The following is a 12673-nucleotide window of genomic DNA, read 5'->3' on the forward strand; positions in this document are numbered from 1 at the left end:
TCCGGAGGCAGTGACGGCCCCACAGAGGGGTCCTCTGAGCAGGCTGCCCCCAGGTGCCAGCCCCGCGGCCCTGGGTCTTCGGAAACTGAGGGTCGGGGCACAGGCGAGGGACCGTTAGTGTGGGCGCTGGGGGGGGGGGGGGGAGGGGAGGGGAGGGGAGCGGACGCTGACCCGACGGCGTGAGAGTGGGCACCTCGGGCCGGCGCAGGGGTCACGCACACGTTCGCCCGGGCCTGGCGCTGTGCGTGGTGATCTCGAGCGGCACCGTCTGGGGATTGGCGCCAGGTTGAGCGAGCCAGCCGGGGTGGGGCTCCCGCGGTGCCCACCGTCCGGGACACCAGACCGCAGGGCTTGGGGAGGTGGGGGTCAGGTGGGCCTCGGGAGCCTCGTGGACCCCCTCCTGCCCTGAGCCCCCCCGCGTTGGCGCGCAGCACACCCTCACCACACCCCGCAGCCGTGGCCAGGGCCACGTTGTCATCCTGGAGTCGCCCTGGCTGCCCAGCTGGGCGCCGAGGCCTCGCCCGGAGCTCACATAGGATGTCTGGCCCTTGCCCGGCGCACAGTGGCCCCTAGGAGCCCGTGTCCCCCCGTCTCCCTGAGCCGGCTGCCCCTCGCACTCTCCTCCCCTCCCAAGAGCTGCCTGCAGTCCCGGCGGCTCAGCCCCTCCGCCCCGCCGGCCGCCGTCCTGGCACCAGGTCCTGGCGCAGCGGGAGCAGGCCAGGGTCTGTTGCAGGCCACCCCGCCTGTCGTGGAGCCCTTGCCGCCCCTCCACCCACGGCTCAGACAGGGGCATCCTGTGGCTGGGACGGGGCCAGACCGGAACGTTCCCTGGCCCGTGACGGGCGCTCCTTCCCGCACGGGCCTTGTGTGTGGGACCCGAGCCTCGGAGGGCGCCACGTGGTGGTGGTGGTGGTGCCGCCGAGGCACCCGGCGGTCCTGGAGGGGCCGTGCCCGTGTCCTGCTCAGCGGCTCGCTCTGTCTGCTCGGAGGGCGGGAGCCGGGGAAAACCATTGACCTTGGTGGTTTGGGTTTTCAGCCAACAGTTCATTTCACTTTTTTTTTTAGAATTTCTTAATAGTTTCATTGAGATATAATTCACGTAACAGAAATCGCACCTTTCGCAAGAGTACGGTTCGGTGGTTTTTAGTGTATGCGACCATCGCTATCATCACCTTCTAGAGTATTCTCGTCACCGCAGAAAGAAACTCCGGCGCCCTCACTCCCCTCCCCCCACACCCAGCAACCACTCCGCTTCTTGGCTGCGGATTCGCCTCTTCTGGGCGTTTCATTGAAACAGAGTCACACAGCAGGCGCGGGGCCCTCTGTGTGGACTTCTCCCTGAGCATCGTGCGCGTCCAGGCTTCGCTCCTTCTGAGGCGGAGCGCGGGTCCAGGCCGTGCACCTGCCGGTCCGCTCCTCTGGGGGGAGGGCGTGTGGGAGGTCTCCGCGCCGGCTGCGGCGCATCGTGCTGTGCGAACACTCGTGTGCAAGTGTTCGCGTTGGACGTACGTTTTCAGTAATCTTGAGTGGACGCCCAGGACCGGGCTTGCCGGGTCATAGGCTAATTCTTTAACCTTGTGAGAAACCGCCTGACTGTCCCGCAGCGGCCACAGCCCTTCCCCTTCCCGCCAGCGGTGCACGGAGGCCCGGATCTCTCACCGCGTCCCCAGCGCTTTGTCCTGCCCCTCTTTTAAAAAAGTGGAACCATCCTGGTGTCACGCGGCGGCTTGCTTTTTTTGTTTTTATTTGAAAGAATTGTTTTAAGGTTTATTTATGTAGAGAGGGAGAGAGAGAATCCCAAGCGGACTCCGCACTGTCAGCGCACAGCCCGACGTGCGGCTCGATCCCTCGAGCCGTGATCGTGACCTGAGCCGAAACCACGGGTCAGACGCTTGATCGACTGAGCCACCGGGCACTCCACACCTTGTATATTTTTAATCATCTTTTTTTTTGAGATGATTGTAGACGGACGCGACCATAAGGAATAACAGAGACGTTCTCTTGTATACGTTATCTAGACTGCTCCATCGGTAACACCTTGCGGAATCCTAGTAGGGCTGACCCTTGAACAACACGGGCTTGAACCGTGCGGGTCCACTTACGTGCGGGGTTTTTACTCAAGAACCACGTTGGAAAAATTTTTGGAGACGTGGGACAGTTTGGAAAATTTGTGGATGAGCCATGTAGCCTGGAGATACAGAAAAAATTAAAAAGTTAGGTATGTTGTGAATGCACACGATACATTTAGATGTTGGTCTATTTTATCATTTTTGCAATAAAACTCACAAGTCTATAAAAAGTTAACATTTATCAAAATGTATGCACACGACATAGTCCCTACATGGTGCCATTCACAGCCTCTCCTCACACAGCCACGAGCGGAGTGATACTTAATACAAGACCAGTCATGTGTTAGTTGGCTTACTGTCTTGTAACTTTGCTTTCAGAGAATTAGCGTAGTTGTCCCCTCTCTCCTAATTGGAGAGGCTGCACACTGTCCTGTCATCACTGGTAAACGGTCTTAAAAGTGGAACAGCGTTTCCAATTCTATAGTAAGACTATGACTGGGGGCGCCTGGGTGGCTCAGTCAGTTAAGTGTCCAACTCTTTTTTTTTTTTAAACGTTTATTTCATTTTATTTTTGGGAGAGAGCACGTGAGCGGGGGAGGGACAGAAAGAGAGGAGGACAGAGGATCCGAAGCCAGCTCCGTGCTGACTGCGGTGAGCCTGACGTGGGGCTCGAACTCACGAACCGTGGGATCATGACCGGAGGCGAAGTTGGACACTCAACCGACTGAGCCACTCAGGTGCCCCAAGTGTTGGACTCTTGACTTCGGCTTGGGTCGTGACCTCGTGGTTTGGGAGTTCGAGCTCCGCATCGGGCTCCGCGCTGATAGTGCCGAGCCCGCTTGGGATTCTCTGTCCCTCTGTCTGCCCCTCCCCTGCTCGCTTTGTCTTTCAAAGTAAGTAAGTACTACGTTTGTGCCCTGGCTAGGCTGCCGGAAAGCGGTCCCGTCTGCTTCGTAATCAGTGTGTGCGTCGTGATGCTTGTAAATACATACGAATTTGTTTTCCACACCACCTTTTCATCTTTGGTGTCAGTGCTAGTAACGCGTGTAACACCTGCAGTGTCTCCTGTCACAGAAGACAACATCGAGGTAGGTCCCGAGGGACGGTTCGTCTTGCAAACAGTCCACGGGACTACGGTATCGGTATCGACGAACACAGACCTGCAGATGCTTTTCCTCCTCCTCTCGATTTTCTTAGTAGCGCTGTTTCCCGTAGTCTGCCTTATCATAAGACGCAGCGTGCGTGCGATACACGGAATATACGAGATACGTGTGGACCCGTGTTCGTGTGAACGGTGAGGCCTGGTCGTTCAGTCGTGGGGACTCACGGGTACACGCACATTTTCGACGGCGTGGACGGTCGGTCACTCGGACGGCCGTTGGGCCCGTCTTCGCGGTTCCCTCGGGGCTTCGCTGAGGAGCGCGGCCCCCGGGTCACGTCTGTGGGCGCCCACCTCCCTCGGCGGCCGTGCCCGCCACGCTCCAGGCCCCCCTCCCTCCCTCGGCGGCAGCGTGTGCGGTTTTCATTTGCGTTTCCCTGATGGCCGTGGTGCCGACCCTCTTCGCGTGCTCGCTGTGGGTCTCGTTTGGCGGGAGGTCTGGTCCCGTCCTTTGCCCCTTTCGTAGTGAGGTACTTGGCTGAGTTTTGGTTCTTCGTGAATTCCGATCCCGCTCCCTTATCTGGTACCTGATTTGCACGTCTTTTCCTCCCTTTCTGTGGTGGTCTTTCCACGTTCTTGGTGGCATCCTTTGAAGCCCAGAGAGGTCTTGACCTTGATGAATTTCCGCTTTCCTATTTTATCTTGTCCTCGTGCTTCGGTGTCACCTGAGCGGGTGGGCTGTCGGGGAGGCCGGGGCTGTGGCCGCGTCCCCAGCTCTGCCAGAAACCCTGGCGGGCGTCCGCGGCACCCCCCCCCCCCCCCCCGGTAGACCTCGAAGTCCCGGAGTTTTCTCCGAGCTGGTGCAAGGGGGCCGTTCTTTGTAGAGAAGCCGCACAGAAGCAGTCTTGGGCACGAGAACCTGAAGGGCCTCCCCACAGGGGTGCTGGGCCAGCGGCGTGGGCCGTCTCCACTCGGAGAGCGCAGCGCACGTGTGAGAAGCAGACACGACGCTGGGGTCGCGCGCGCCCTTTCCAGGGAGACACTTCGCAGCCACATAGGAGATCCCAGAAGCCAATCACGGTGGCGGCGCTACAGAAAGGCTCTGAAAGGAGCCGGCCCGGAAGCGGGATCTCGCGCCGCACTCGGCCTCTTTTGCCCGTGACTGGTGGCCATTCTTTCCATTTCTAGAACGTGAGCGTGTGGGTGATGCCACCACTGGGCAGCGCGGCCTCTGGGGGGTATGCCCCCGCGGCCTGTCATCCCGGCCTCCCGGACGGGATCGGCCGTGCGCACGGGCGGCCAGTGACCTCGCCCCCGGGCCTCAGCCTCCGCGGGACACGTTGGCGCTGTCGGCACCTCCCGGAGACCCTTCCGCTGGAAGCAGAACAGCCTTGGGTGTCTGAGGAGACTCCGCCCGCCTCCTGGCACGGCCGCCCCAGGCCTTCGGTGCGGGACAGTCCGGACCGACTTGACCGCTCCAGCGACCGTGGCTCGAGGCCGTGTGTGGGCAGCTGCTCGCGGGTCAGACCCGAGGCTGCGTCGTGGGCCCTTGGAAGGCCGGAGGGGACGCGGGCAGGAGTGTCCTGCACTACAGCACGGACACCCGGCTCCGTGAACTTCCCGTGGGGGTCCCGTTGCCCGGAGGGAGTTGGGACGAGCCCCTCAGGTTAGTCTCTTGGCACGGGTGCCCACTCTGCCGTCCGGTCGTGCAGAGCGGAAGCTGGCTCCGTCGAGAGGCCGACGGCCTGCCCGACGCCCGGCTGCTTTCCTGACGGTATCTCGGCCGCACACACACCGTGCCGCTCGCGGGGCCTCGGCAGCAAACCCTGGCTTCGTGCAGACACGGGGCCCTGCGGGGGGTGGACGCCGGGGTTGGCGCTGTCCTTTTAACTAGTTGACGGTCGCCGTGCAGGACGACGCTTCGCTCTGCCGAGTGGCTCTGGTGGCGGCTCCGGTGGGGACTGCGGGTGCTCCTCCACACCCTCCTTGGTCAGGCATCGCCCTCGCTCCCGGGCCGAGACGTGGCGTGTGTGGCGTGGCCGTCCGTGGTGGCGGCCTGGGCGGAAGTGACGTCTGTCGGCCTTGCAGCCGCTTTGCCGGGCGCCGGTCTGGTGTGCTCCACGTTCTATCATTTGAGTCGCAACTGTGCCTCTTTGCCAGTGAGGCCTGTTCGAGGTCTGCGCAGTCGGCCTCAGGGTCAGGCTGCCTGAGGCCCAGGCCGGGGGGTCTCGGCGGTGGATTGTGCCGGTTCTGGTCCTCTAGGCCTCTAGGCCTGTCTTTGTTTGCTGGTAAATAAACGGGAAGTAGTCACCCCGTGTGGCCGCCGGTGTTTGCCGAGGCCTCCAGGCCGCCTTTTCCACCGTCTGGCTGCAGCCTCCTTGGTGTCTAGGCGTTGTCTGGGGACCCTCTGCCATCTCCCCGTGGAGCCTGCCGGCGCCGTGGGCCTTAGTGTGAGGGTCCTGCTCGGGGGCAGCAGCGAGCCAGCCCTCCCTCCCTGGGGGCATGTGGAGTCGGGGAGCTCCGTGTCTGAGGCCCCTGCTCCACGGCCCCCCCCTCCCCCGCCCCAGGTTCGCATGCTGCTTCTCGTGCAAAACCCACTGCTGACAACGTGACTGTGGCCTTCAGCGCTGCCGGGGGCGACGCGGGGTCCCCTGGAGCCCCAGGCCCCTCAGCCCTCATTTTCTGTGCGGTGACGGACAGAGGGGCCTCCTCTGGCACCGTCACCTCCTCCTTGTGTGGCCTGCCAGCAGGTAGCTGCCCCAGACCTTAGAGTAATTGCTTGTTCTTTGAAGACCGAAGATCGCCCCGAGTGGTGGAGGCCAGCCCCTCTGCCCGTGCCACGGCCTTCAGCGGCGCCCTCTGCCTCAGGCACCGCGAGAACTTCATCCGTGAGCCCGACGACCATGACCTTCCCTGGTGTGGCCAAACCAGGCCGAGAGAGGTGCCGGCTGCTCGGCGCTGGGACGGCAGGGCCCCTCGGGGGCCGCTGGGTGGGTGCACACCTCCGTCTGCCAGTTTCGTTTTGATCGGGGTGTGTGAGCCCTCTCTGCAGAGGTTGGCTCAGAGCCCCGTGTCCGAAGGCTCAAAGCAGGGACTGTCCGCACCGATTGGCGGTGAGAGCGACAGGGCTAGGACCTGTTGTTCGGCTTCTGATTAATAATTAGGCGTAACAGGCAGGGTGGACGAGCACAGTGTCGGGAGCACCGGGCTGAGGCCCTGCAGCGGGGCACCGCCCACAGTGACCGTCCCTGCCTTGGGAGCACCCTGGCGGGCGAGGCGGCGGGGTCTGCCCGTACTCTCCTGCGTGGCGACTCTCCGTGGGGCTGGGCTCCGCTGGAGCACAGGTGCAGAGGCCGTGGGGGATTGGCCACTGAAAGGCTGCAGGACGTGTAGACCACGGGCAGCCCTTCTTTACAGCTGCTCCTGCCAAGGTGCCGATGGCGCGTGGCCTGGCCGTGGTTCCGGCAGGCGGCGGAACACCGTGCGTCCAGGAGGACGCGCACGGTCTGAGGCTCCGTGTCGTTACGGGGTCTGGTGAGTCCTCCCACCGCCATGATGCCAGGAAGGGGCTCACCTCCTGGGCCCTGGGGAGCCTCGCCTGGGTCTGGACATCGGTCCTCGGTCCTTTTGGGCCCTGTGGGGTCCAGCCCACAGTGAGCTGGGGTCTTGGGAGGTTGGGGATTCTGCCCCTCGTCCCACCTGTGACTTCGACATTCTCTTTCCTGATCCCTGGGGAAGTGACCAGAATTCTGCACCCGAGGCAGCAAAGGGTGTCAATGTCAGACCAGATGTGTCAGTGGAGCGCTGGCCGTCACTTCCTACGCACACGCCACCGGAGAGGGCTTTTTGGCCACTGTGGCTCAGCTCTGCGGCCTTACCGGGTCAGGCTGTGCCTGCCCCTTGCCTGGTGCTGCTGGGTGAAGCCGATCGCTGCCGCCGAGCCCTCGTGGGTCCCTGGCTCTGTCCCAGCCACCGGGGCCTGGCCCTGCTGCTGTGCGTTCGGGAACCCGAGAGTCATTTCCTCTGTCGGGACGCCTTAGGTGGGGATCCGGAGCTCTGGGCCCACGGACATCTCCGCACAGTGGCCGGCTACGGTGACGATGCTCCCAGCCAGCACCTGGCACTGTTGGGCCAGAGGGGACCTGGGTGGCAGTTGATGTCAGCTCCCCCGTGTGGCACCCAGGGCGGCATGTGTTCCTGGCCTTGGGGTACACGGCCAGCCAAAACACAAACCAGACAGTCCCTGGCTGCGCGGGGGGGGGGGGGGGGCACGCAGTGCCACGCACCCTGTCCAGCTGAATGTGTCACCCAGTGCTCTCGTGAGCTCTGAGTGCACACCTCCACGGTGGGGAGGCCTGGCGCTGTGACACGTGCCAAGGGTGCCTAGACACGGCACGGAGAGAGGGGGTGGGGGCTGGGGAGGCATCTCAGACAAGGTGGGGGGGAGCCTTAGACCCCGGCCCCACTGGCCTGAGCGGTCCCTCAGCTGTGGGAGCCGGTGCGGAGGGCAGGTGCTGCAGCCGCCACTTACCCCTGAACACACGCTTGCTCCTGGACATCCGTGCCCCTGGCGGGGCCGGTACCCAGCGGGCACTGTGCTTCTGGTTCTGGGAACATGGGCAGCTCCAGGTAGGACAGGCGGTCCCGATAGTCGCATTCAGATCCTCAGTCCAAGGTCCACACACCCCTCAAGTGCCTCTGAGTAAAATTTGGGCTCTGTGGACCTGGGTGGAGACGGTGACTTTATTCCCACTGACTTAGATTGACGTCTCCTGCCGGACAGCCCCCCGGGCCGGCTCTTGTCCCCACCCCCGTGTGAGCTGTGTATCGGAGGCCGCGTGTCTGCCGGGCATGGCCTTGTCAGCGCTGCTCTGTGTACAGACGGTCCTGTGGCATCTGTGCATGGGAGGTGCTCGTGCTGGTCCCGGTGCCGGTGCTGGTTTTGGAGCTGGAGCTGGAGGCGCTGTGCACGCCCGCAGACCAGCCCGGCCTCGCCGGGGTGGGTGCCGATCTCGCTGCTGGGCCCTCCGGGTGTCCCTCTGGCTCTGCCTGGCACTTGGCTGGGAGCTGTGTCTTTACTGGTGCGTCAGCCCAGAACTGGGTACCTGCGTGATGGTTAGCGGCTGTTGTGGCAGCCGGAGCTCCGCGCCGAAGTCCGACCGCGCTCTCGGGCCTTGGGCCGGCGCCATCGGCCGGCCTCTGGATCGTCTCCTCCCCTCCTCCCTCCTCGTCCTCCACATACTTTTTTATTTTTTTAAGGACGTGCAGGGCGGCACACGAAAAGCGGTACGTGGGGGTGGCAAGGCCGGCAGCCTTGGGAGGCAAAGTGGTCGTGAGCTCGCTCCCCCAGAACGCGTGGGGCACAGCCAGTGGCGTCTCTCCCAGGGCTCTTGCCACTAGGGGTTCCCCAGATGCCAGGTCAGATGCTCCGCGCCCAGGCCTGCTCCAGTGCTGCTGGAACACGGGGTTCTCAGCAGAGCGTAGGGGAGCCAGTGGCGTGGAGCCCAAAGACCTTCTCCCGCCCTGCCCTGCCTCTGGGCCGTGGCCCAGGCTGTCCCGCTGTGCATTTGGGGCCCGGGCGCTGAAGCGTGGCCTTTGCGAGCGTGAGGCCCCGAGGTCGATGCCGGAAGCCGCCGTGGCTTCCGGCGGCCACTGGCCCTCTCGTCCACCCTGCTCTTCCCTGCGCTGGTCTTGGGTGGTGGCCGAGAGCCCGGCAGCCGTCCTGATCCCACTCCGTGTGTGTCTGACGGAGCCTCTGTCTCGACTGACACCCTGGCCCCCGTTGACGTGAAGGTCAGGTAGCAGGGTCACACCTAAATCGTACCCCGAGTCTTGCAAACCTGCAGAGGCCCCTGGGCGTGAAGCGTGCGAAACCCCCGTGTGGGTGTCCTTTCCTCCTCTGTGAGGAACGCGCACAGCCGCCGAACAGTCCTGGGCGTGTGCCTGTGCCGTCCACGGCCAGCTCTTCGACGGAGCGGCTGCGCCGTGGCGGGATGGCCCTCGGAGCGCTGTCCCGGAGACCGCACGTGTCCTGTGCCGGGACGTGGCACAGGACACGTGCCCTCGCCCTTGTGGGGGGGGCCACCAGTGGGTTCCGGGGGCAGGCCCCCCCACCGCCCTGGCCATGTCCTAGGCCCGGAAGCCTGTTCCCTCCTGGAGGTCTGTGGGCCCCCGGGATCTGGCGTGGAGGCCTTGAGAAAGGTCAGAAACCACAAGCGAATGTCCTTACCTGCTTGCTGACCTCTGGCGGAGTAGGAATCACTGGGCAGTTTTGTCCCTGATCATCTGCCGTCCCTGGGGCCCAAGTGTGCCCTGCTGGGGACAGTGGCCTTCCAGGCCCGAAGAGGTATGTCCTGGCCCAGCTGTCTTCCTGCTTCTCTCTCTCGTCGATAGAAGGGGCTCCCGGGGGGTTTTCTTGCTATAGGAATCTCAGAGGAGTCATTCCAGCTCCGTGAAGACACCTCCCTCTCCTGGGGTTGACGGAGCTCGGGGTGGGTGGGGGCGAGGGAGGCTCTGGCCCTTTCTCCAGAACTGATGGGCTGGTTTTGAGCGCTGGGTGCGCTGGCAGGCCGCGTCCCTGCCCGGGAACCTGCCCCGCTCTCCCCCGCCGCGTGGAATGGGCTCTGGCCAATGGGCGCCGGGCGCCACCCGCCAGCCCCATGCGTGTGGGGGTGGCCCCGTAGCCGGAGCCGTGTGACGCCCCCGGAGTCTCCCTGAGGGTTCTCAGAACCTGCAGGAGCCGGCGCCAGGCCTGCGGCTTTTCTCTCGGTGAGAACTCGGCCTGTCTTCTCCCCTCCCGGCCTCCTATCTGCTCCGACAGGAAGCCCCCCCCCTGCTGGCGTGACTGACCGCCGCTCCCCTGTCACAGGCGGCCGGAGGCGGCCGGGCCGCGCAGGCAGACTGTCAGCGGACTCTTGCCCCTAAAAAGCGCCACCAAGCCAAGCCGTCTTTCTTTCCTGATTGTTTCGCATCTGAGCAGACCGTCCACAGCCGTCTGGGTTTGCCCTGAAGCGCCTCCCCGGAGCTGGGCGCGTCCCCCTCGGCTGCAGGGCCACAGGCCTTGGGGCATCTGCTTCTGCGTGAGGACAGAGGCCGGTGTGTCCCTGCACGGAGTCCCCCCCGTGCCTCTCTGTCCACCGCGAGGGGCTGGGTGCCCCGCGAACCCGTGTGCAGGCAGATGTGCTGGGCTTGGTCAGGCCCTTCCTCTGGGATCCTCGGTCCGCGGGCCTTGTGCCCGGGCTCCAGTCAGCCCTGTGTCTCTTGAATTTTGTGATGACAGCCCGATGAGGGGGACACCTTGCCTGACCACTTGCCCTCCCCCTCCCCCATCTCCCTCCTGGGGCCAGTTCTGTGACACAGCATTTCCCCACCTGTTCCAGAGCAGGGAGGAGCCCCTCCCCCATTAACCCCCTCCATCCCCCTCCTGGCCAAGGCTTCCCCGCACCTGCTCCCCCTGAGGTCAGGCATCATCCTGGTGGCCTCAGGTGGGTGACGGTGTGTCCGCCTTGTGGTACGGACCCCAGGACCCCAGCACAGCTGCCCCGGGGGGAGGCACGGTCCACCTCCGCAGACTGTTTGGCAGGAAGAGACCCCATCTCCCTCAGGGATCCTGTGCCATCAGGTGGCTTTCCTTCTGACACCTGCTTGGGAGGCCACGCCCACCATCACGTCCAACAGACCCTTGGGTCCCTGGGAGTCTGGGGCAGCTTCTCCAGCCTCCAGCAGGAAGGTGTGAGGAAAGCAGGAGTGTGGCCTGTGTCCCAAAGCTGAGTTGTGCACTTGGTGGAAGGGGTTTGTCCCTTTTTTTTGAGGATGCTTGCTTTCGGGGTTGGGGGAGCTTGCCAGAGGGCGGCTGCCCCCTCCACCCCCCAGCCGATGGCAAGTGGCCGAAATTCTGCTCGTCACCCACAACACTGGGGACCCAGGGACAGAGTCCCCACACTTGGCCCCACACTTGGCCCGTGAGCCTGCCCGCCACCTGGTATGGCCACCACGAGGAGGTCAGCGTCTGTGGCTCCTGTTGGCTGTTGGGGCTGTGGCCAGGGGCTGTCCCCTCGAGTCCCCACCCAGAGCCCGGCCTGGGCCCTCTGCCCTGGGCCTCCTGTGGCCGTCGGGGGAGGTCACGGCACGGTAGCCCCCACAGGTAGCGCCACAGCGCCCGTTCTCGCGGAAATGGCTTGTCCTGCTGGAGTCCCGGCCGCACATCACCGCACACGCCTGGTGCTCAGAGCGTCGATGCCCTCAGGGGCTCCGGTGACAACTTTTGTGTCGTTCACAGGTCTCCTCCGAGCCCCCGGCCTCCATCCGAAAAACAGATGACGCCCCCTCCCAAGTCCCCACGTCTTCTGAGAAGGACAAACAGTCTGGCTGGCTGCGGACCCTGGCCAGCTCCTCCAGCAAGGTCGGCGCGGGGCGGCGGGTACAGGACGGGGGGTGGTGGGTTCGGGGACGCGGGCGGCAGGTGAGGGCACGGGCACGGCGCTCTGCGCTCCTGCCTCTGACCCCTGGCGCCTCTTCCAGCAGAGCCTTGGCTGCGTTCACCCTCGCCAGCGCCTTTCCGCTTTCCGACCCTGGTCCCCTGCGGTTTCTGCGAGTGACAAAGAGCTCTCCCCGCACCTTCCGGCCCTGATTCGAGACAGGTGAGTACCTGCCGTGCCGGCTGCTGGCGGTCGGTGATTATCGGTGGATGAGACCTTTCCTTGACGTGGCCGCCCGGAGTTGTCCTCAGAGCGCGCGTGATTCGAGCGAGGCCGTCACCCTGCGCGTCTCAGGACCAGCACCCACCCCTCCCGGCGCCCCTTAAACGCCTGAGTGCACGGTGGTGCGCGCTCAACACGGCCGGTGAAGGGTCCCCAGTCTGTGAGCCCGGCGCTCTTTGTCCCCGCCTGCGGCTTCGCTCTAACCTGCGTCCGCGTGGGGCCGCGTGGCGGTGGAACCAGCCCCGTTCCGGCAGGAGTCCCAGAAGCGGCGGGGGGGGTCCTGTTGACTGGCGTCCGGGTGGGCACAGCCAGAACTTCTGCTTGGGGTGCGGCCAGCGGCCGTGCTCCAGCTGCCCCGGGGCTCCGGCTCGCGCCTCCTCCTTCACACCCTCCGGGGGGGCGCGTCCCACCGGGAGCCTTCACGTGCTGGCCACCGTGGGGGGGGGGGGGCAGACGCCTGTGGCCCCAAGGTCCCCCCACCCCTGCAGCTTTTACTCCTACAAGAGCTTTGAGACGGGTGTGGCCCCCAACGTGGCCCTGGCACCGCCGGCCCAGCAGAAGGTCGTGAGCAGCCCGCCCTGTGCCACCGTGGTGTCCCGGGCCCCCGAGCCTCTGGCCACCTGCATCCAGCCACGGAAGCGGAAGCTGGCCGCGGACACCCCCGGAGCCCCGGAGACGCCGGCGCCCGTGGCCGCCCCAGAGGACGGCAAAGACTCGGAGGCCGAGGTGGAAGTGGACAGCAGGGAGGAATGTACGTGTGAGTCAGGGTCCCTGCCTGCCCCGGGGCGCCGCCGCACTGTGCGGAG

The 12673-nt window shown here is 64.6% G+C and overlaps 2 protein-coding genes across 6 annotated transcripts in view; one reads left to right on the top strand and one right to left on the bottom strand.

Moving 5' to 3' along the window:
- The window catches only part of SKI (SKI proto-oncogene), a 70392-nt gene that overhangs the window by 52408 nt on the left and 5311 nt on the right, over positions 1-12673 (top strand). The window contains exons 2-4 of one of the 4 annotated variants that reach the window (XM_043573573.1): positions 11447-11569; positions 11689-11807; positions 12356-12624. In XM_043573573.1, coding sequence (XP_043429508.1) covers positions 11447-11569; positions 11689-11807; positions 12356-12624 — 511 coding nt within the window. The remainder of the gene's footprint in view (positions 1-11446; positions 11570-11688; positions 11808-12355; positions 12625-12673) is intronic. The other 3 variants (XM_043573575.1, XM_043573574.1, XM_043573576.1) reach the window with 3 other exon arrangements.
- On the bottom strand, positions 1023-10048 carry LOC122479819. 2 transcript variants are annotated; one of them, XR_006296444.1, is made up of 2 exons: positions 9398-10048; positions 1023-2188 (listed from the first exon to the last, which is right to left on the bottom strand). XR_006296444.1 is itself a non-coding variant. In XM_043573577.1 (2 exons), the coding sequence occupies exon 1, from the start codon at positions 9292-9294 to the stop codon at positions 8029-8031; it is 1266 nt and encodes a 421-aa protein (XP_043429512.1). In that variant the 5' UTR covers positions 9295-10048; the 3' UTR covers positions 1023-2188; positions 7700-8028. The 2 variants fall into 2 exon arrangements, 1 of the variants encoding a protein (XP_043429512.1); XM_043573577.1 differs by having other exon boundaries at positions 7700-10048.

The sequence above is a fragment of the Prionailurus bengalensis genome, chromosome C1, assembly GCF_016509475.1.
Source record: "Prionailurus bengalensis isolate Pbe53 chromosome C1, Fcat_Pben_1.1_paternal_pri, whole genome shotgun sequence".
Taxonomy (NCBI): domain Eukaryota; kingdom Metazoa; phylum Chordata; class Mammalia; order Carnivora; family Felidae; genus Prionailurus; species Prionailurus bengalensis.

What these genes read in the sequence shown, in the direction of transcription:
- LOC122479819 (XM_043573577.1), bottom strand. Translation starts at nt 9,294, where the DNA reads ATGGCCAGGGCGGTGGGGGGGCCTGCCCCCGGAACCCACTGGTGGCCC.